The 25,189-nt window shown below is 30.4% G+C and overlaps 2 protein-coding genes across 2 annotated transcripts; both read left to right on the plus strand.

Annotated features, from left to right (window-relative positions):
- Positions 1–242: 242 nt before the first annotated feature.
- Positions 243–3,656, plus strand: LOC134689589 (uncharacterized). The gene is made up of 4 exons (XM_063549556.1): positions 243–932; positions 2,021–2,113; positions 2,401–2,457; positions 3,014–3,656. Exons 1-4 carry the CDS (start codon positions 884–886, stop codon positions 3,169–3,171), a joined length of 357 nt encoding a protein of 118 aa, XP_063405626.1. The 5' UTR covers positions 243–883; the 3' UTR covers positions 3,172–3,656.
- Positions 3,657–14,926: 11,270 nt separating this feature from the next.
- Positions 14,927–24,141, plus strand: LOC134690826 (zinc finger protein 160-like). The gene is made up of 5 exons (XM_063550927.1): positions 14,927–15,001; positions 17,325–17,412; positions 17,820–18,724; positions 22,416–22,680; positions 23,009–24,141. Exons 1-5 carry the CDS (start codon positions 14,960–14,962, stop codon positions 23,113–23,115), a joined length of 1,407 nt encoding a protein of 468 aa, XP_063406997.1. The 5' UTR covers positions 14,927–14,959; the 3' UTR covers positions 23,116–24,141.
- Positions 24,142–25,189: the final 1,048 nt, after the last annotated feature.

Genomic DNA, 25,189 nt, shown 5'->3' on the forward strand with positions numbered 1-25,189 from the left:
AACCGTCCCGAAATGGTTGATTTGTTGGTTATTTCATTGTATCGTTAATTCTATTATAGATAGAGAGAAGTTAAAGTAAATAAATTCAGCGAAGTTAGGTATAAAAATAAGTCATTATCAGGTTAAGATCTATATGCATTGTAACTTTCAAACATATCCAACAACCCATTGTCGGGTTACTGTTCCGAAATAGTTATTTTTTAGGGAATTTTATTGTTTTTGGATATTATCTTCAATTTTTTTTTTTGGAGATATATAGAGATAAAATGTTACAGCAAAAAATGTTCAGCAAAGTAAGATCTACACATGAGTCAAATGAGTGAAATTGAAATGAGATATTAAACTGTATGCAATAAAAATAGGAGGAACAATTTATTTGCTTATATTTTAAGATTCTGTGGATTTATTGATTTTCGTGGGATACCAATTTTTGTGGATAACGTGGGTGTAGGTGAATCACAAATTTCTCTAGGCTTGTTTCAACACATAATAAAAACCATGAAATGAAATATACAAAAAAACACAATTTTTCCACAATCCACGAAAACTGGTACCCACGAAAATAAATGAATTCACAGTAATACAGCTTACATGTTCCTATATACTTTTTTTTATTTATTTTAATTGAAGTAAATGAAAAATATTTCCTCAGGAATGCCCACCTTCTTAGTTATAAAAGCAAAAGAAATGAAAGCTGAAATTATAGAGTATCTGCAGAATTATAAGCCATTTAAATCATTGCCAAAAGTTGGAGATCCTGTTTAACCATTATGTTGACAACACTAGAGGCATATCTGAGGAAGTGAGAGATGAATTAACTTCATATCTCAGCTTGACATATAAAGACATTTTCAATCTATCTGTCAGTTCTGACATTCCATCTATGATGCACAACACTATATCATTCATAATACATCATTCAGGAAACAAAGGTACAACTTTTATGAGAGAAAACAATATTTTTTTTTACTTTCTGTTACATTAGAAATAACAGTACTGTAGTTGAAGAGTTGCCACCGTCAATTGTTACACAGTAGACAGTATCAGAGACAGTAAAACAGTGATTTTCAACCATCAAATTAAAATCGACAGTGACAACTGTTCAAGTACAGTACTGTTATTCCGATTCTAATGCATTACAAAAAAGAAAAAGTACGATAAAACTTTAAAAAACGACTAAACTTGACAATTAGAAACAAAAAAACGCGAAATTTAATGAATTATTTTGGCACAAAAATGTCATGGCTAAACGTGACGTCATACAAATGAAAACTTACAAACTGGAGGTTATTACCTTACCCGTACGCTTCAAATTACGATAAAATTACATTAAAACGCCAAATTCAAGGTAGGTGTTGTTTTATTTTCAATTATATAGTAGTAATCGAACATTTGTTGATTCAATCAATTCAAAATGCATTCAAATTGCATTAGAATACTCATTATCTGAATAATAGAAATCTGTCACATTTTGTTATTGTTTTCCAGTTTCTTGTTTTTATATTACTGCATACACCTTAATATGTTATTTTATATTAAACCAATTTCTGCCTGTCATGGCATTGAAGGTTGTGTTCTATAAACATATAATTTATTCCATTTGAATTAAGGTAAATTTATAGAGATGACCTGCTGTTGAAAAAATACCCGATGAATGATTTTTTTCAGTGGTTTATTTATGTTAGCTGAAATGCTTTTGGAATAGGCCTAGGTAACTATAGCTAAGATGATAGACAAGTGCCTCATGTTCAAAAATATTCATGTAATTACAGTAGCCCATCCAGAATTATTCAAAATGTTACAACTTACATGAACATCAGTGTAAAGGTTAAACTTAATGATATACATTTTACGTTTTTACAGGAAATCAATGTTATTTCGTCTTAGATTTTATTCTAAAAAAATCCCAATTTGATGTTTTAGGGACCAATTTGAAAACACCTAGAATCATCCCTGGTGGAATAAGCTTGTTTTTTCTCCTTTTTCATTTACATTTTTACTCAACTGTTTAATTTTCCAGATTTAAATAATCCAATAGATGTTTGCCAAAATTTAGAAAGGATCAGTGAAACTACTGGAGAATATGAAAGGATTGGTAAAAATACTAAAAAGGGTAAATAATCTAAAGTTTTTACAACTTTATATCAGTCCAAAGATTGTTTTTTTCACAGTTTGTCTTTTAAATCTTATTTACATTCTGAATTGCAACTTGTATACTTTTGAAGATTTGACTGATAAAAGAATTTTATTCAGATTTGGAAAAGGATGATAACAGTTTGTGAAAAGAAGTTTCATCTTCATAATGCAAATTTAAAATAGTTTTAATTGTTTTAATTCCATACAAATATTTCAGGGAAGGTTAGAATGATTTTTTTTTTTAAATCCTGATTTTCATTTCAGATGCAATTACAGGACTTATTAATCATTCATCGACAAAAGATAAAAAATCAGAAATAGGTGAGAAATCATTTAGTATAAAATAATAGTTGGTTAAAAAATCTTCTCCTCTGAAACTGCTTAGCCAAATTTAACCAAACATTGCCAAAATCATTATTAGGGTATCTAGTTTAAGAATTGTGTCCGGTGTCCCGGTCAACCAACCAAGATGACCGCCATGGTTAAAAATAGAACATAGGGGTAAAATGCATTTTTTGGCTTATAACTCAAAAACCAAAGCATTTAAAACAAATCTGACATGGGGGTGAAATTGATGATCAGGTCAAGACCTATCTGCCCCGAAATTTTCAGATGAATCGGACAACCCGTTGTTGGGTTGCTGCCCCTGAATTGGTAATTATAAGGAATTTTTGCTGTTTTTGGTTATTATCTTGAATATTATTATAGATAGAGATACACTGTAAACAGCAGTAATGTTCAGCAAAGTAAGATTTTGTTTAATATTCACATAGACCAAGGTGAGCGACACAGGCTCTTTAGAGCCTCTAGTTTTAAAAGCAATGTATTTGCATAATAATAGTCTTTTTAGTTAGTAAAATAAGTTGATGTTTTGTAGGCAGAAAAAGATCAGGAAATAAGAAAATAGATGCAGCAGAATCCAAGAAGTGTACAGTAAGACTGACTGATATTGGTACTATTAAAAACTTGAAAACATATGTAAACAAGACAGAGAAAAAAAGAAAAAGAAGGAAGATATGTGTAAAGAACTTGTAAAAAAAATGTTAAATGTTAAAGGGGCACTAGCTGTCAAATTCATGTTCACCGACTTTACTTAATTTCTAGTATTTGATTTATAATAATGAATAATGTTAACATTTATCCAACCTATTTAAAGTCTAAAAAAAATTATTAGGAGGACACGGTATAAAATTACATTTCGTGTGTTCGCAGTCTAGACCGCCATCTAATTAATTATTGAGTTGACCTCTAAAGTCTTTCAATGACCATATAAGCGATGTAAACATAAATATAGATATAAATAGATCAAGCAAATTCATGCTCTTGGATTATTCTAGGTCTATTTAATTTTATATTATAGATGAAACATTAATGTTTATCATCGTTTTTATCTGTATAAGAATGATTTTCTGTGGATCAAATCAGTCAATCAATTGATTTACCTTTGTTTCACTTTCAATGTTGATATTCTTTTCCTTTAAATAATTTTACACATTCAATTCATGTGTTATCCATTTCAAGCTAAGGAGTTGAATTGAAGTTCACATTAATACAAATTCTATGAGGTTGAATTATTCACTTGCAAGTGAATAATTCATTATCAATGATTTTAGCTTATTTTGACAGAACTAAATCATACTTGCTGCTAAAAGCGAATTACTATTTCACCATTGTATTTCATTAGTGATTGAGCAAAAAAAATAATATATAATTTTTTTTTTATATATCTCGTAGCTAGTGCCCCATTAAGATTTAAAAAAGTTCATCTGATATGAAACAACAAATTCAGGATACTTTGTGTCATATTTCCAATAAGTTGAATGTATATCTACTTATGATAAAACTATGGTATTGCAAAATGTCGTAATTTTTTTTTTGTCTTATTGATGAAAATCGATAATAGGAAGAGTAAAAAAGCCTGTGAAGTAAAAATATAAAAAAATATATTAATATATAACAAAATCCCTTCAAGAAAATATTGTGACCTTTAGTTTAGTCATGCAGTTCTATGACAGCAGATCTTTTTTATGTTATGCAACTTTACCATAAGTTTGACCAAATGCAAAGCAAATGCAAAGCAAATGCAAAGCAAACAATAAAAAACCAGGAAAGAGAACACATGGATGTATATATTTATTCTGTTTGACTTGAATTTACATTATTATTTATCTAAAGTTTTTCAACTTTTCAATAGATAGACTAAGTGTAAATGTTTGTTATGTCTGCAAATTTTCAATATTATTTTTTCATGGAGTAAATGAGTCTGTATTGCAAACAAAAGAGTGTATTACACAGTTCTTTCCATTAAGTTCATATTTATGCACAAAAAAAATCATAATTATGAGTACTGTTTTTCACTGTTTATTGTATACACCCCTATATCATGTACATAGTATAAGAAGCTTGAGAAAAAAGTTTCCATGTGTATAACAGGGACATATCCGAAAAGTTCAAATTCAGTAAAGTTTTGCTTAAGTCTGATTTTTTTTAGCAAGAACTTAATATATATAAAGAAAATTCAATTCAAAGATGACCTTGATTTTTGCAATGATATATATACATAGATAGAATACTTTTACTTAATCATTCTGCTTGGATATCAATTTTGTCAAATTTTAAAATTGAATAAAAAAACAAACAAATACTTGTGTTTAATGATCTTCATACTGTTAGCGTTCAGCCAGGATGCTCAAAATTGTCTCTTTATTGGATTGAATGAAAGAGTTTTTATCTTTAAAATGAGAAAAGTAGGAAAGGTATAGATCAGTGAAAGAGATTGAACCTTATAGTTATTTTTAGTTACAGTGAGGATAATGATATAATAATGACTATCTTGTGACTTTAATATTTTATTGTTGTTGTTTGTTTATATAAACAATGTTTTAAGTTTCTGTGAATAGGTATAGTTTCTTTATTTATTCGATGTTTTGTTACATTATCAGTTTTTTTGTGGACCTTCAGAATTTGTGGATAATCTTTTGCAACATAAATGTCAAAATATTCATGCATCATGCATCTTGAACTTTATTTTTCTTTACCTATAATATGAACCATAATGTATATAGATATAATCCTTTTACTTCATCATTCTGCTTGGATACACAAGTTGTCTAATTATTGAATTGAATAAAAGACAAATACTTGTGTTTAATGATCTTCATACTGTTAATGTTCAGCCAGGATGAAGAGATTATGCTCAAAATTGTCTCTTTATTGGATTGAATGAAAGAGTAAGTTTTTACCTGTTCAAGTCATTATACTGTTAGAGTACAGCTAGGATGAGAAATAAATGCTACAGTGTTAAATTCAAAAACAAAATTGATTGAGAAATATATATTTTAACTTCTGAAAACAATGATAAAAAATGAATCAACGGTAATAAGGATATTTTTTTGTATATATATGTACATAAATCATGTAAATATTTATATATGTTGTATTCAAGTTGCAATTTTGTACATGTTATATCAAGTTGCAATTTTGTACATGTTATATCATGTACAGAAATATTGTACATGTGATAACTTGTATATAATTGCAAAAAGGCTTGTTATGAACTGTAAAAAAATACCTCAAACATAGTATACCATGTACAATACATTGCTTAAAATGGTTTAAATTTTACAAAATTTTAATGAATCCAAATAAAGCTGCAAATACATTCAAATTTTGCCGACTAAAAAAAAACTCAGAATGTAATTTTAAGAGCACAGTGATCAGAAAGTTAGAATTATTTGTATTGCTTCACGATTCATGTTGGCATAATATGTTTTCATAACATGTTTTTAGCTCACCTGGCCTAAAAGGCCAAGTGAGCTTTTCTCATCACTTGGCGTCTGTCGTCCGTCGTCTGTCGTCGTCCATCGTCTGTCGTCCGTCGTCGTTAACTTTTACAATAATCTTCTCCTCTAAAACTACTGGGCCAAATTAAACCAAACTTGGCAACAATCATCATTGATGTATCTTGCTTAAAATTTGTGTTTTTTTACCCGGCCAACCAACCAAGATAGCCGCCATGGCAAAAAAAAGGTACACAGGGGTAAAATGCAGTTTTTGGCTTAAAACTAAAAAAACAAAGCATTTAGAGCAAATCTGAAATGGAGTAAAATTGTTTATCAGATCAAGATCTATCTGCCCTGAAATTTTCAGATGAATCAGACAACCCATTGTTGGGTTGCTGCCCCGTACATTGGTAATTTTAAGGAAATTTAATGTTTTTGGTTATTATCTTGAAAATTATTATAGATGGAGAGACCTGAAAACAGCAATAACGGTTATTAAAATAAGATTTACAAATAAGGCAACATGACCAAAATGGTCAGTTGATCCCTTTAGGAGATATTGCCCTTTATAGTCAATTTTAGTCATTTTTCGTAAATCTCCATGATCTTTTACAAACATCTTCCTCTCTGAAACTACTGGGCCAAATTAATCCATACTTGGCCACAATCATCATTGGTGTATCTAGAAAATTGTGTTTTTTGACCCGGCCAACCAACCAAGATGACCGCCACGGCTAAAAATAGAATATGGAGGTTAAATGCAGTTTTTGGTTATTACTCAAAAACCAAAGCATTTAGAGCATTTAGAGCAAATCTGACAATAGGTAAAATTGTTTATCTGGTCAAGATCTATCTGCCCTGAAATTTTCAGATGAATCAGACAACCCATTGTTGGGTTGCTGCCCCTAAATTGGTAATTTTAAGGAAATTTTACTGTTTTTGGTAATTATCTTGAATATTATTATGGATAGATATAAACTGTACACAGCAAAAATGTTCAGCAAAGTAAGATTTACAAATAAGTCACTACACCCAAAATGGTCAGTTGACCCCTTTAGGAGTTATTGCCCTTTATAGTCCATTTTTAACAATTTTTTCGTAAATCTAAGTTAACTTTTTCAAAAATCTCCCTCTCTGAAACTATTAAGCCAAATTTTACCAAACATAGCCAGAATCATTATTAGGCTATTAAGTTAAAAAATTGTGTTTTGTGACCGAGCTAACCAACCAATATGGTCGCTACGGTTGAAAATAGAACATAGGGGTAAAATGCAGTTTTGGCTTATAACTCAAAAATCAAAGCATTTAGAACAAATCTGACAAATAGTAACATTGTTAATCTGGTCAAGATCTATCTGCCCTGAAATTTTTAGATGAATTGGACAACGCGATGTTAGGTTGCTGCCCCTAAATTGGTAATTTTAAGGAAATTTTGCTCTTTTGGGTTATTATCTTGAATATTATTATAGATAGAGATAAACTGTAAACAGCAATAATGTACAGCAATTTAAGACTAAAAAATAAGTCAAAATGACAAAAATGGTCAATTGACCCCCTAAGAAGTAATTGTCCTTTATAATCAATTTTTTTAATTTTTTTATAAAATTTGTAAATTTTTACTAACATTTTCCACTGAAACTACACGGACAAGTTCATTATAGACAGATAATTGTAAGCAGCAAAAAATGTTCAGTAAAGTAAGATGTTTAAACACTTCACAATCACCTTAACACAATGTTTTCATGAACTGTCTGCTTCCTGTGTTTAATTCACATACACCAAGGTGAGCGACACAGGCTCTTTAGAGCCTCTAGTTAATATATATTATATTCAGTCCACCGTGGCCTATAGAAGTTTTATGCTGTTTGACCCACTGCAATGATGAATTATAAGAATTAGTTATAAACTGTTTATTTTTTGTCATTGTTAAAAATAATTGGATATATTAAACTATATTTTGTTGATTCTTGGTTAACCTTCAAGGGTCACATTAAAGACCAAATGTTTGGACATTCAAAGAGTGTTTTAAAAACACTATCCACATGATTGTCTGAAGGTTTGCTATGGTGTAGAAGCATCTTGAAAACATATCTGCTTCTATCCTTTTTCCTTTTTGGGGCGGGCAAGAATATTATTCTTAATAGGGAACTATAATTAAATAGTTAGGGAAAAAAAGGAAAAGGGATATTGCAATTCTATCATGAATAAGCTAATTCTTCATTTAAACTTTGGTCATGATGGTGAACCCAGTGTGGTTACCATTGCGCCCCAGACCAAAGTTCATTTAGCACTAAAAAGAAGTGAGTTTTTATTAGATGTTGTTAATAATTATATGCAAATGCAAAATGAAAATGATGTAATAGAAATAGAAATTATTTTATCAGAGTATAATCGCAATTTTACATTAGGCTTTTTATTTAAATGCTTAGTAAATGACAATAGTGAAGTAAACAGATGCAGAGAGGGCAAAACAGCTCTTCTTGTTCCACTGATTGAAAAGTTCCAACTGGAAACAGAATTTGTTAAACTGCTTCTGCCACGAAAAATTAGTGCAAAAAATGCTGTTGCAATTCATTCGCTTTATATCAAACCAATGTATCGTTCTGTCATTAATGAGTTTTATTTACTTAATTTACATGGAGTTAATTTACAGGGATATATAAGTGCAGAAGATTTCATGAGGTTATTGCATGAACTTAAAACCTGTCATGCTCATTATTTAGTGCACATTTTACCAGTTTGCATTTGTTTGAGATGCACTGAGTATAGACATGAAAGACTTAATCAGCTTTCAGAATGTACCTATGCAACACCTTACCATGGTCCTATTACAAATAGCCCTTTTCGTAATTTACCAGTGGGACAACAACAGTTAACAGGTGGCAGACCTGGCTAATGGTATTCTGTTATTCCATAGTTTACATGTATCACATGATCACATTATTTTATTGTTATGTATTTATTATGCTAATAAATTATTTTAATCATATATAAGTTTCTAGTAGTTGTTGATTTATTGATAGAAGAAACATACTAAAAATAATAAAACAGAAAAAAAGGATTTGAACATGTTGAAATGGCCATATATTTAATGAATCCCTAAGAACTCAAGGTCTGTTGATTATACGAATCAGTCGCTAAAAGGAAATAAAGGAACAACAAAAATACTAAACTCCAAGAAAAATCTAAGTAAAAAAACATCGCAAATAGCCTGTCCAAAACAAAAGTTTATAGAAACGGACAAACTGATAAACAACTGACATATTCTTAACTTGGTACATGACATAATTTAAAAAAATGGTTTCAGTTCCACCAGGTTTATGCTTTTTATTGTTTGTTATTGTCTTGATGTATTATTGTGTTTCATTTAGCTTGTTGAATTTGTTGCTTTGTTGCTTATAATTTTTTACCTCATTTGACAAGAGACAGTGCCCTTTTTTCAATTTTTGTATTAACGTGGACTGAGACTCTCCTTGTTGGGGTATTTTAAAGTTTCTCAACATAACAGATTTATTTCTTATTTTCCTCCTTTCATAGTAATAAACTCTAGATATGAAATAACTTTTATAGTTGGGTAAGGTTTAATGATTGCCAAATGATCTACTATCCAGCCAAAGAAAATGAATATTACAGTATAGCCTTCATCATGAAAAAACTCTTTAATCGTACTGAAAGCAACAGTAATATACCGCCATAGTCATAAATCTAATTAAACAATAAGAACAAATCCGGATTACAAACCAAAACCAAACAATCAAACACAAGAGGAAAACAATAGAACAGCAAAACAACTGAACTACAACAAAAATAAACGCCAAGTTGAACATACATATAAGCTGTATAGTCAGAAATAACATTCAGAGACACAGTTGAAAGAGATTATTCAAAAGTTGAGACCAAGTTAAGGATAAACCTTGAATGAGAGTATAGGATATTAAAGTACACAAAATATCAGGACCCTATCATTTCTGTCAGCAGAACAAGTGTTCTCCATAGAAAAAAGATCAATTTCAACGAGTGAATCAGCCATATAATACCAGTATTAAACTTCAGCTCACTTTATAGACATTAAGTTATAACACAAAGTTATAAGCTTTCGCCGAAAAATGAAGGACTTGTTTTATGCATACATAAAAATTGATAGCATGTAGAAATTCCATTACATTTCATAAACAAAGTGTCCCAGAGTGCTTTTCTGGATGCTTCAGCGGGAGCGCACAAATGATTTCATAATTGTCAATGCCAAAATTTTGAAATGTCGACTTATGTGTAGAGTTGTATAACTGAATGCAAGCGTTTGCTTGGGCTACTAACTTTTATTATGGTTTATATCATTTTATTTGTTTTGTTTTGCACTTATCTTTAACGGTTGACATTCTCAGTCATACCTCCAGTGGATGAGAAGGTAAACATGCTTAAGTGGAAGGTTCTGAACTACAAACTAGAGTGGTAAACATGCATATTATATATAAAAACGTGAGCATCGGTAATTTCCTCCAAAATCACACGTTGCACTGTCGTCATCATTTTGTCCACTATAGCAAACAAAGTTTACCTTACATTTTCCGCCCGTGTTGTTTAACATATTACATATTATAGCATTTTTAAAACAGTTCGTGACTGGGGTCAGACCAAGATAACCGTTTATAACAAAAATCGCTGCAAAAGTGATAAAAATGAAGCTATTCTGGGTTGATCTTCATCATTTACGTTCAGAACCTTATATTATAAAGCTAAGGATGTAAAAAAACAAAACAAACAGTTGAGGGCCAAAATAAAACACAAAAAAGATAAAATAGTCGAAGGCCAGCTGTGGGGACATCACAATAAAGCAACCAATTACATCACAATTAATTATGTCATAATGAAATTATCACAATTCGGAAGACTTATCCTTGGTACCTCATTTATAAAATATATAAAAATAAATACCTGGATATCAATGCATGTTAAGTTATGTTTTAAAATATCAAAATAAAATGAATTTACGATATAGACAATATTCAAATTTAACTATTATGTGGAATGTCACTTACCAATTGAAGGTTCTTTAAGTAGAAGTTTCAGCTGAATATTTGGTTATTAATACCTGATTAATTTAATCACCAATAATATAAAGATTACAATTAAACCTAAGTGTATTGTTGTATGAATTGAAGTATGTAGGGAAACAATGTATAGTCTGATATATCATTTCGTGGATTTAGCAACAAAAATGCCTGTACGTTTCTGAAATTTGAATTAAGTAAAAGGCATTTACACAGACTGATAACGTATACTTACATGACTTAAGTGTACATCTATCTATTTGTTTTGGTTTTCATTAATCTCCTATTATTGATCTTCATGTAAATACTGATGAGAAGCTCAAGTGAAAGGTTCTTAACTCAAATATTGTCATTCAAATCTGAACATGCTTAGCTGATATAACACAAATGTGTGTCTATAGAATCTTTTAAGTTCGGAACAGTTAAATAAAATTAGAAATGTATAATGATATTTTTTTTATTGAAGCTGTAACATTAATAATTAAAGAACCAAATAATCTAAAGGTGATACAATTATTCAAGCGTTTTAAAGACAAAATGTTAATCATAAAGGCGCTTTAAATGTTAAAATCACGTAAACGTTTGACATTTCATAAATTCATCAAATATAATTAAAGCATTTGAAGGACGCAGACTGTTTATGATTACAAAATGGCGCAAAGTTGTTTTTACTCTATTGTAATATTACAATACATCAACTGTTCGTGTTTTCTTAATATAAATGATAATTGTATTCAAGGGAAATAAGCATACCAGAAGAGGAGGAGAAACTTGGTAACTTGAACGTTATTTAATCTCTATATATAACTAGTTTTGCTAGTTTTATTTTGTATGAAAATATGTAAACAAAATATGAATTGTAACCAGAGTTCATGTCTGGTTTTCATTTAAACTTTCTCTCGTTTTTTTCAAATACCATGTTCCATGTCTTTTGACCTCATATAGAGTCCTTATAATAGAAGACATTTACTTTAAAGTTTCAACACATACTATAGACAAACCATAGGCATAAAATCAAATCAAATAATTTTATTGGTGTAAATTCCTATACAGAAATGATACCAGCCGACATTTACAAAATACAAATACAAATACAAAAATGAACAAACAAACAGACAAAAACAAAAAAACCAAACCAAACATATTTTCTCAATGATAAGAGATACATATTTTATATTTACATTACGTGGAGGTGTTATTCATACAAAATTATTAATTCAAGCCATTAACAATTAGCATTAATACTATAAAAGTTCTTAACAACATTATTTTTGCTTTAAATGAATGTTCAAATCATACATATCGCTTATTCCAGCTACACTTACAGTACTAATGTCTGTATCATTACTTTTCAGAATGAAACTAAACTTATCTTGTTCACACATATTAGCAAAAGATGGAACTATATCACTTAAATTACAAAAGAGTACATTTCTATTAATTTCTAGCGCTTTACATTGAATGAGGCATATGTACAATATATATACTGCCTGGTACAAACTATAGTTTTATAGTATTGAAGAGGTTGCTGATGCCTGAGGCAATCTCAAAATGTCGAAAAGAATATCAATCCTACCAAAACCACATAATTCCTACAGATTGAGAAATAAAATCCCACCAAAAGTCGATTAGTATAATAATGATAAACTATTCTACATGTTGATGACAGTTTATGAATGTTGTAGGACATTCAATTCTAGTGCTTGTTTCAAAACTTAAATGTAAACTCTTACTCGTGATTTTCGTGATCAAATCAAAATAATGATCGCTAAAGTCGCTAAATTTCATCTCCAAAATCGATTATCAAAGGTACCAGGCTTATAATTTACAATTTACTATATTGCATTGCGATCAACATGTTATTTTTTTTTACTAAAACTTTAGCATTTTTTTTCATGTATCAACTGTTTTTGTTCAAACTGATCAAATTTATAGTTAAAACTCGAGCTGATTACAATTAATTGAGAATCTTTGAAAGCTAAAAATTTAGCCTTGAGTTTTGAATGTAAGATTTCAGAAGGCTAAAAATTTAGTTTATTGTATAAATTTAAAAGTACAATATGACTTAGAACAGGGAAATGCTAAAATATTAGTATGTATATTATTTATTTTCTTTTGTTATTGCAGGAAGAATTTGAAGGTAGCTGAGAATTGTCTTTTTTTTTCTAAGAAAAATTGAATTAAGCTGTAGTATTTAAAAGTTTGATGCAATTTCTCTAAACAAAAAGAAATTCATTAGATTTCAGGCAAAAAACATAGAATTTTAGCCAATTTGCAAAGATTCAAAACAATCCATTTTGAGAACGAATATTGCAGAGTATCAAAATTTATTGCAGTCCGTTAAAAGTGTTTTTGAAACTGAGCTTTCATAAGGCTAAATTGGAGGGAAATATTTTGATTCTATTTCGAAAGCTTCAAAAATAAAATTGCAGTATATAAAAGAGGAACGAAAGATAACAGAGGGACAGTCAAACTCATAAATCGAAAATAAACTGACAACGCCATGGTTAAAAATGAAAAAGTCAAACAGAAAATAGCAAAACAATATAGTATACATGGCACAACACAGAAAACTAAAGAATAAGCAACAAAAAAACCACCAAAAACTAAGGGGTGATCATTGGTGCTCCGGACGGGCACGCAGATCCTGCTCCACATATTGCACCCGTCATGTTGCTCATGTTATTACAAATTTGGTAAATAGTCTTATTCGGTAGGTCAAATTCGCGAAAGGGAAGAAGATTGTAGTTACGACGTAAGGAACATATCCGATATCATCTGTGAAACGGTTATTCCACAACAGTCAACCGTAAAATATACTTTTTGATGAATTGTGAAATCTCAATCTTGATTTGGTTTAAAACAAAAAAAAAAAAAAAGACAGTGCATATTTTTATTAGAGTCCAACTGAAGCCCGCCTCCAGAATAATGATGCAGGGGATTATCTCGCTGTGTTTAAGACAAATTGGGGAATTCGGCTTTTTTCTGCTATTTGATTGGTTTGTCGTCTCAATTGTATTATGTGAACTTGTTCGTCTTTTGTCTTTTTGACATATTTTGTCTGTTATCTTTGATTTATGTCCCTATAGAAGTTCCCCCTCTTTTCTGAAATTGATAGGCATTTTTGAAGCAAAGTTGATTGACTGGGTAGAATGACAGAAAATTTAGACTATGTCTAGAAAAAGAAGGAACATTTGATGAGAGCATATATATATATATATATATTGTCTAACGACCTATCACTAACGGATCCGACCGGTTTAGCTGCGTAACGTTATGTCCTTGACAATGGTTTTACTGTCGAATAGGAAAAGTCAAGGTCAAGGTAACTTTATTTCACAAAACATAGTCTACCCTTTGTGTTTTGTAATTTGAAAAAAAGTCACTTTAGGGATAAGCAATGTGGATCTGTAAACACCAGCATGCGACAACGAACCGAAAATCAACAATATCAACAACGAAATGACCAGACAAACACCAGCATGCGACAACGAACCGAAAATCAACAATATCAACAACGAAATGACCAGACAAACATGTATGGTTAAAGGACCGTATATCAATCAATCAATCAATCATGATTCAATCTATCAATTAATCAATCAATCAGTTAATTAAAACATTAATTTGGGCTTGACAACATATGCATGAAAAAGGAACCGTAACAGACAGATTAAACTCATTATTTTCTCACATTCAGTAAGATTTAAAAATAAAATACGATTGTCCTGCAGGGGGTATATGAACTTTCCCGTATCAATTTAACTCCAGTACTCATACTGGTAAAAGTATGGTCATGGCGGCCTTCCTCTGAAGTTGACTTTAAATTATTAAGGGATAATCTAACCTAAAACTGCAATACACCTCTGGTTAAAGTGACTTATAATGAATCATTGCGGTCATATTCTATTATTTAAATGTTAGTAAACGTAAAAATAATACCATTTTAAAATTGTTAACTTTGGCAGCTAGTATCAACAGAAAGAAAGAAACATGATTTGGAAGTTGAGTGACCACGAGATGATCTATCAGAAGGTAAATATGATCATTAGAATTTATAGATAAACAAAATTAGTTCGTCAAACAGAAGGAATTGATAGCCGAATTATTGAGCTACAGTTTTCTTTAAAGTTGTCATGATTTCGGATTTAGATTTTGAAAATATTATATACTGAATATCATAATTCATCTTTACGAATATTTCATCTTTGATATGAAGAATTCCAAGTTGTCGATTGTTCATTTGTTCTTTGACTTGCGTCTGTTGGAGGTTACTTAATTAGGACGAGAACGAGTTTGAAATAAAGTTGGTCCTGCAAAACATTAAACGTTTCGGCTCGCACTGAATTTAATTTTTGTATTAGTTTTTTTTATAGCTTTTTTACAGTTTAACCTTGATAGGGACAAATAAGAGCCGTTTCGTTTTATTTTCAAAGACATTACTTTATTAGGATTTCAGTTAAATCATGATGTGGGCAATATTTCTATTTTCCAAAATATAGCTTTATTATCTTCCCTTCCTGGACATCTGCGCACCCTTTAATTGTACTTTTTGTTCTCTCAATTTTTTAAGTAGTTTCTAAGAAGTGTTTTTGTTGACAGATGTGAGTCGTGTTTTTTTCTTTTAGGCCCTGATGTCGTCTGTATTTATGAAATATAGTTTGTTAATGTCCCTTTGAATTTTTCTGTCCTTTTGTTTTTCGTGTTTGTCAAAAAAAGTCGTCCCATGCAAATCAAACCAAATAATAACCGTTTTTTTTTTAAATTGTAAAAAAATAACGTTACTTTACTTGGATGAAAGCATATTAACCTTTTTAAGTTAACGGTAAAGCATCTTTCTTTTACTATTTGATAAATAAATGCTGGTTTTTCAAGAATATTTATAGTCCTTTTTGACTTAATATTAAAAAAATTATATATGAAACATCAAATTTATTTGAAAAAAAAGATTAACGGCAGTTTATTTTCAGTAATATTCGTTCTTGACGAATTTATTTCAATGCGGCACCAGTCTGGTCAGCTCTCAATACAAGTAAATTGCATTACACATATACTTCAACAGGATAAATATTGAAAATTGAACTGCTTAAAACTTCCGAGACGCGGTATAACCTTTTAGAAGTTTATTAATCAATTAATGTAAATTATTAAATAACAATATATGTTTAATTATCAATATGTTTTGAACTGCTGAAAACTTTCGAAACGCGGTAACCTTCTAGAAGTTTATTAATCAATTAATGGAAATTATCAAATAATAATATATGTTTAATTATCAATCTGTTTTGGTATACATGTGATTAAGTTATTTGTTGACAAATCACATTATTGTGTTAATCTATCATGGTCAGTCGTGTGGCGGACAGTATGTTCACAAATAAGTGTGAAAATATCACCTGTGCGCGGTAACGCCTCGATACTCCGGATCAGCACCTTGTTTGTTCCAATACGATTTCATAGTTAGAATCGCCACATGAGTCACAAGACAATGATTGATCTCACAACGGGGTCTTTTTGTATTTTATGTTTTAATTTCTCAAGAAATCAAACTTTAAACACTTTCGTTAAAATTGTTGATAACAAATAAATATAGTGTAAAAAGAAATAAACTTATAGGTATAACACTGCAGATATATTTTAATTAAAGAAAGCGGAAATTAAAAGAAATCTCTAATGTCTGCATTGCATAAAAAAAATTGTTTATCACATATACTACACAGCCGCTACTAACTCGTGGAAATCAAACCTTTTATCTTTGAAATTATTGTTTTCAGAAGTCTGATTTTTCTTTGCATTTTCTTTGGCATGAAAATTTTCCTTTTTCTTTCTCGAGATAGGTCGTTTTCTATAATTCCTGTGGTTTTTTTCGGTTTGGAGGTTTTACAATTTTTTCTTAAAATGGTACTGTTAATTCTACATCTATTAGGTTGTATTATTCACAGATTTTTAGAGTTTTCAAATAATGTCATAATTAAATTACTTCTCTCTGTCTCTTTTCTAAAATCGATGTATAATATTATCATAAAAATGGAGAGTAATACATAAGTTTTAAAAAATTAATCGTCTAAAATACAAGTTGGCAAGTAAAAACATTTTATTCTTTTTTTTGTTTATTATTTTGAATTATATTGATGAAAAATATTAATATCTAGACTTGGCAAAAAGTAAGGCCTTTTCCTTGTACATGTACACGAAATTCTAATAGCCAATCAAAGCTCACCTATCGAATGACCTTTCACCTAAGTTCCAGGTGATTCGCCAATTGAAAAATACAATAAAATAATCCAATTTATTCTATTGTAATATTTATCTTTACATAAAGGTATAACTTAAAAGCTACTTATTATTTTAATCACAGTTTTTTGGCGAAGAAATGTCGGACACGGCAGAATTTCCAATGGAGGACAAAATGTTACAGGAAGAAACAGAATGTTCATGCAGCTCAGGTATTCATTAATTTTATCATATTCAAATTACATATTTTACTTTAATTTCTTTTACATAAAATAAATACATGTACTTCTGGACTTGTATTAAAAAAAAATTTATTTGAAAATGAAATGAAATGAAGATAGAAGTTGTAATTCCATTAACAAAAAATTGAAATGAAACAAAGATGTAAAAAGAAACCAAGAAAAAAATAAATGATATCATAAAACAAAGTAGAAATATATAGTTGTATTTTTTGAGCTTGTAAATGCTAAGAAAAATATCATACAAATTTGGAACAAATAATAAATGCAAAAAATAGATACTAGAAATAGAAACAAATCATAAGCAGTATCACTTTTGAAATATGATTGTAAAAAATAAAGCAAAATATATTTTTATATTTTTTAATATCACTTTTCAGATTCTGGCATGGAGGAATGTGGAACAAGTCCGATATCAAATGTTTCTTCGAACGGAACAACTTCACCAACATCATCATATGAAATGGACCTTCCTAAATCTTTCATACCATTCCGACCTCAAATCATAACACCTTCCGAAAGTTCAGCATTTAGTAAGATAAGTAAATTAGCAAGTTCAACTCAACATTCAGCAGCGTTTCCAACTATACCCTTTGGTGCACCCCCTCCATTTGGATACTTTCCTGGCTTATTCATACCACCATGGACAACTGAAACAACCGATTACCAATCTCACTTGGCACATAGCAAATCAAATTTGTCTACTGAAGACCAAAAAGACAGTGAACTAACAACGAACGCGTTTACTGAAGTGAACACGTCCATACCATTTACAAATTATTTCCAGAACTTAACAAGGCTTTTTAAAAAGACTGAGAGTACAGAAACCCGACACGAAAACGACGAAGTTAACAATGAACCCGGCGAAATAACGCACAGAAACAAATCGGACAGATCAGAGTTATACCCAGAAACATTTTCTTCCAGCAGACATTACACAGAAGATTGCAATAAAAATGAAACAACAAATAACACTAACATTGCTCTTCCACCGGCACCATTTTACCCGAATGGACAAGTTTTAGCAATGTCTCATCTCCTCGGTTCTTCTCCGTATTTACCAACACCAGCAACACAAGTTCCGCAATTGTCACCAAACGCACAGATGATGCAGTATTTCGGAGGTATTCAGCCTCATTCCGGTTTACTTCACCCAGCATTACTACACATGGCGGGACTTAGAAGCAGACGAATCAATGCAGAGAAACCTCCACCAATCAAAAAGTACAAATGTGATGTATGTGGAAAAGCATTCTCAAGAAGCAATACTTTAGTAACACACAAGGTAAGATTCGTGTTTAATTTAATAATTTCTATGCTTCATATGGTGTGCTGTTATACCATTGTTCCAGGTTAGGAGAGTGTTCGGAGCTAACAAACATGCTTTAACCCGCCACCTTCTGTATGAAACTTTCGTAGCCAGCAACGTGCAGTTATGTGTTTGTCGTTGGTTCATTGTTTGCCATATTTGTTTTTCGTAAATTGTTTGTTTTTAATTAGGCCGTTAGTTTTTTCGATTGAATTGTTCATATTTTTGATGTCGATTTTTTTTTATATCAGACAGTACGGTAAACGTTTTTCTCAATATCGTAGACCGTACGGTTGCCAATAATTGCTTACATCAAATGTATTTGAATTTACTGGATAGATGTCTCATTGGTGATCATATCAAATTTCTTTATTTTTATATTTTTGGTCATGTAGGTGACTTTTTTTAAACCATGATGCTCTATTCTGTAAATTTCATTCAGAAATCATCCATTGCATGTTTGTTTTCCAACCAATATTTATACTATTGAAAACATTTTTTAACAGAAAAATATATCACAATTCGAATCAGAATTCACCATATTTCAAAGTCCTCTGTGAAATACGTATACCAGTAATGTAGCTTGAACCGATTGCACAATTGGCCACTATTATTTAGGCAAAGGCATTTGGATTATAGAAGACAAAATAAATGTTTCTAAACGTTGAAATTATGTATGAAATTTTTTTATTCTATTATATTCTTCCTTACTATTTGAAATTATCTTTCTGAAACTAAATGTTTATTTAAAGGATATTTGAATGAAATATTATATACCTTTAGAAATACTGATGACAGTTTTGTATTGTATTGCGTAATGTTGAAACACTTTTGAACATTAACAAATATTGCGAAAACGAGAACAGTGCCAAAACCAACCACAAAAACAAAAATTATGGGATATGCTTAACGTTATTAGTAAACAATTGAAATACTGTCGCCAACAATAACTTTTCTGTCTGTAAATTGTAGAAAATTAAATATAGAATTATTCTACCAGAAAATTATACCTTTTTTGTCTAATGATGAAAAAAGAGAATTCAAATCTAGAGAAAGAAATTTATAGTTATTTGCAAGGATATTAAAATAAAATATTATGAGTCTATATGTAATTTAAATCTTAATTTTGAAAATGATTAATTATGAATTGAACGATTTTCCCGAATACCATGAGAAAACATCTTTAGATTAATCTGGTTTAACGTGAACTAATGAGATGATCGGATTAAATTTAATTCAATTAATAATTTAGAAAATCTTGATACTTTATAAGTCTAAATTTTAAAATGTTTAAAACGTTTTGTTCCCGAGTTGTCAGTTTTGACAGTTTGTGTTTATAACCGAGACTGATTTTATTTTCCAAGTTCTGACAAGCAGCATTCCAATATTAGTTGAAATATGACCAAACTAGTTTTCTATTTTATCATTTTAGTTCTCTGAGAATATTGTAACCAGTCTGTAAGCAATTGTTTTATTCATTTGACATAAATAAGGGGCGAGCGAATAATTAATAAAAATTCTTTCTTTTTCAACATTATTTTACCATTATTACCATATACTAGTAAACGAGAATAGATACATTTTAAAATTAAACAGATAGTGTATATTAAAAGATCTGTATAGAGTATAATAGTTTAACCAAATAAATCGACTTGAGTATTTTGATAACTTAAAAAAAAATCAGGTATTCTTTTTTAAATAAAATTATTAACTTTATCTATAGCAGAAACACAACTCGTTTTTGTTTTTTTGCATGACTGTTTATAGCGAAATTTCATACGCTTCTATCGTTGTGATGCTATTTCTCTCCTCGGTACCTCAGTAAAATGTTCTTAGACAATTGTATATGAAAGTTGAAATACCGCACACAGTACTATATCCTAGTAAATGATATAAGAAAGACCCTTTCCCCTAAGATATCCCGGTGCCGATATACATTGTACAGTTTTGGAACCCTTTTAACGTTTTGACCCTGCTAATTTACTTATAAATTCTATAACAGTTAAGCAATTATTTCAAATATTTATTTTAGAATTAGTTTCAAAATGTACTGAAATACAAATTAAATTGGTAAATTCAGATCACATCCCTTTTACAATTAAATGCGCTGTACTTCCAATAATTGTCACAAAGTTTAGATACCTTTTTATTATTTTAAAAGATTTTCACCTCTTCAAATTGTTGACAAAGGTAATTGTCTGACAAATAGCGGACCATTCGAAACACTTGCTAGTTCCGGACACGCGACCTTTGTTAACAAATCTAATTTAGTGTCAATATTATCACTGTTTTATATCAATATTGTGTCGAACAATTTAAATCACATTAGAATACACCTGCTTTTCACAGCCATCTTCAAATCATTCAATAAAATCAAATTTATATCAAATATACGAGGATTAAAAATTACAGTCGCCATATGCGGTACTGGGACTGTTTTTGTTATAACAACTGTTAGGGCAAACTATATCAAACATTAGATAAACTGTTTGAAATTATTTCAGAAGAGTATTTATACTCATGACACATAAATTCACAATACTGAATACTATAATTATACAAGTCCTATAATACTAAATAAAAGAGCTGTCGAATGATTGCCAATGAGACAACTCTACGCAAGAGACCAAAATAACACAGAAATTAACAACTATAAGTCACCCTACGGCCTTAAACAATGAGCTAAGACCATAACGTATTGTCAGCTATACAAGTAGTTTATTTTTTACAATATCAGAGCCAATGAAATGTTAAAATAAATAAATCCTAAATAAATTAAAAAAATATTTATTGAAGTAAATAATTAGATTTAGTTTTCACATCGAAAACTTATGAAATGTCGATTTTTAAAATAATTTCCAAAGGTCAAAGAAAAATAGTTTTCATGAATAAACCATAACAGCAAAAAATAAAAAATAAATAAAAAAATACAAAAACAATTTAGCCAAAAGAAAAAAAAAACATGACAACGCAAACAAACATTTACAATAGTGATTACAACTGATCTTGAACAAAACCATATAAGAATTTTGTATGACGCATCGAGGAAGATTTCAATGGTAGGACATAGTTAATTCTAATGCAATTTGGATGTAACAATTTTTTTCATTGGCTAAAAGTTGCCGTCAAATCCACAGTTGACCAGGCGTAACTAAGGAGGGACCAGCCATTTTGAATTGGTGAATCAACAAATGTTCGATTACTACTATATAATCGAAAATAAAACAACACCTACCTCGAATTCGCCGTTTTAATGTAATTTTATCCGAATTTGAAGCGTACAGGTAACGTAATAACGTCCAGTTGGCAAGTTTTCATTTGTATGACGTCACGTTTAGCCATGACGTCTTTGTGCCAAAATCATTCAAGAAGTTTCGCGGATTTTTTTTATTTGACATATTTAGACATTTTTTCAAGTTTTATCGGATTTTTTTCTTTTTGTAATGCATTAGAATCGGAATAACAGTACTGTAGTTGAAGAGTTGCCACCGTCAATTTTGATTTGACGGTCGCAAATCTCCGTTTTACGGTCTCCGCTACGCGTCGCCAGTAAAACTGCATTTGCGACCGTCAAATCTACAATTGACGGTGGCAACTCTTCAACTACAGTACTGTTATTCCTTAACTGTCCATAACAAATCTTAACCTAATTCTTTTTTTTCTTCAGAGAATCCATACAGGAGACAAACCATTCAAGTGTGAAGTCTGTGGACGAGCGTTCAGACAACCGGGAAATCTCACGAGACATCGTCTGACGCATACAACCGTAAAACCATACGTCTGCCCTACATGCAACAAAGCATTCAACAGAGCATCTAATTTACATACGCATATGCGCACTCATACCAACTTCAAACCATTTACCTGTCCGTATTGTGGAAAAGGTTTTCACCAGAAGATTGACATGAAAATTCATTGCTACACTCATACTGGTAGGTTCAAATGTATTTATATCTTTTCTCTTACATTGCATAAAACCAGTTTGCCCAGTGAAATTCTTTTGCCAATAAGTATAATGTTTGTTCCGAACGGTTTAATTGTCTCCGACTTCAACAAAGAAATATAATGTTTTTATTGATGATCTTCATCTGCAAATTTTGACGAGAAGGGAGTTTGCATGCCACATCTTTTGGAAATATAAGTGGCCACTTGGCACTTGCATGGCCACCAGAGTTATGAATGTTTTGTTTCTTGTTTGTTAGTTGCTTGTTCTTAATGTTTGATCTCATTTCTTATTTATTTTGTGTTTGTTTATTGTAGGTGAAAGACCACATAGATGCGATATCTGCGGTAAAGGGTTCACTTTAATCAGCACCCTCAATGCTCATCGACGAATACATACAGAACAGATGCCAGTAGCTGAATAGATTTCTGGGACCAATTGTAAATTAGTCCCATAAGATGCGGGTCCTCAACACTGCATGGACTATGGACTATTGATGCATTATTAAGAGTCAAAAACATACATAGCATGGAAAACAGCGACCAGATAAAATGTTGTTTTCTTAAAGCTTTATCATGGACTATTGGTGCATTATTAAGAGTAAAACAACATACATAGCATGGAAAAAAGCGACCAGATAAAATATTGTTTTCTTAAAGCTTTTTATCATGGACTATTATTGCATTATTCAGAGTAAAAAACCATACATAGTATGGAAAATAGCGACCAGATAAAATCTTGTTTTCTTAGAGATTTGTGTACTAGAAGTATATTGCTCTGAAGAGACTAGTCAGCATGAGAGAACTCATTTAATTAAAGGTGGTACCTAACACTACAGGGAGATAACTCTGTAAAGTCAGCTAAACGTTTTAATTACGTTGTATTGTAAAGGGAATATTAAGCTTCTCACTGATCAAAGTTGGCATTTGTCAAACTACTATATAACCAGAGCATTTTTTCTGACAAAACGGTTGGTTCAAAGTTTTTGATATTTTTATATTTTTGTTAAAGGTTCAAAGTAAATGCATTGTCAAAATTTTATGAAAATTAAACGAGCCAAATTAATTTTAGTGAAAGTGTTGGGTACCACCTTAACAGCTATGAAGTTGTATCATTCATTATTTAATTATGTACATGTTGTTGTAAAAAAAGGAAAGAGTGATCCTTATCTTGAGAATTAATTTATTCAGTAAAAATTGTATAAAATATGAAATTCATGGACATATTGTGACGTAAAAGTACAAAATGATATATGTACAGTCTTTCATATAAGTTATAAGAAGTTGATTAACTTCTTCACTTAGTGGATATTGGGCTCTCGTGTTTCAAACGTTAATTTAATACTTTTCAGCCTCAAAAACAAATTACTGGTAGTATTTATTGTTAAGTTTTATTTTTTTAATTTTGTGTGCGTAATTTATGGTATTGTGCAATGTTATTGTTAAGTTGTATATTGAATAAATGTGCTATTACAATTTGATTTCAACTTTTTCTGTAAAATGAGGAGAAGTGTATAACAATATAGAGAAGTTGGAGGTTGGTTAAAAGCGTATTATGTGATACTTCAATTTCAAAGCAATGAAGAAACATTAAAGATCGCTTGCAATACAGTTAAAATGTTTTACAATAATTCAATTCACAATCTTTTAACACTTGACGAAAGTGTCCTAAACTGTTATGGAAATGGACTTTTGTACTAATTGGCGTGGTATTCATGTAAAAGCAAACCAAACTTGAGGAATAGAATTTCAAGAAATGCATTTATCATATATCCGATACACCATATTTAAAATTCTTTTTCGAAAAAAGGCTTTTTAATTTTGATATTCAACCGCTACAAAAAGAAATATATCAATGTATTGAACCATGGCTGAAATAGTATATACACAAGACACAACATAGAAAACTAAACACAAAGCAAAACAAGTGTCACCCACCAAAAACATGAGGTGATCTCAGGGTGGCTGGAAGGGTAAGTATGGTCGTAAAAATTTATCAAATAACTAGCTACAAAAAATCTTGCAACCGCTGGTACATGTATATGCCATAAGCTCACTCATTTGCACAAGAACCTGGATTTACAAAGTAGCAGTAGACAAAATCAGCATTGAATTCAATTTTCACAGGTCCATATAAAAATAAAGATAAGGGTATGATTGCCAATGGGAAATCTTTCCACCAAAGACCAAATGACGTAGAAGGTTGGCAATTAAAGGTCATTGCATTCATAAATAAACTAAATTCATATTGCGCATAGAAATCTAAGAAGGCCCGAAATGAGGAATGAAAAACAATTCAAACAAAATAAGCTATGTATGCACAAGACAACAAAAGATTAACTAATATAATATACAGCAACAAACGACACCCACTGAAAATCATGATACTGTCTTTTAACAGGAACATTCATTATGTGGCCATATGGCAAAATTTGGGGTAATTTGCTAATTTGCATAGCGGTCATTTTGCCTTAACATGACAACAGCCATTACGATAGG

This window comes from Mytilus trossulus, chromosome 11, assembly GCF_036588685.1.
Source record: "Mytilus trossulus isolate FHL-02 chromosome 11, PNRI_Mtr1.1.1.hap1, whole genome shotgun sequence".
Classification (NCBI taxonomy): Eukaryota; Metazoa; Mollusca; class Bivalvia; order Mytilida; family Mytilidae; genus Mytilus; species Mytilus trossulus.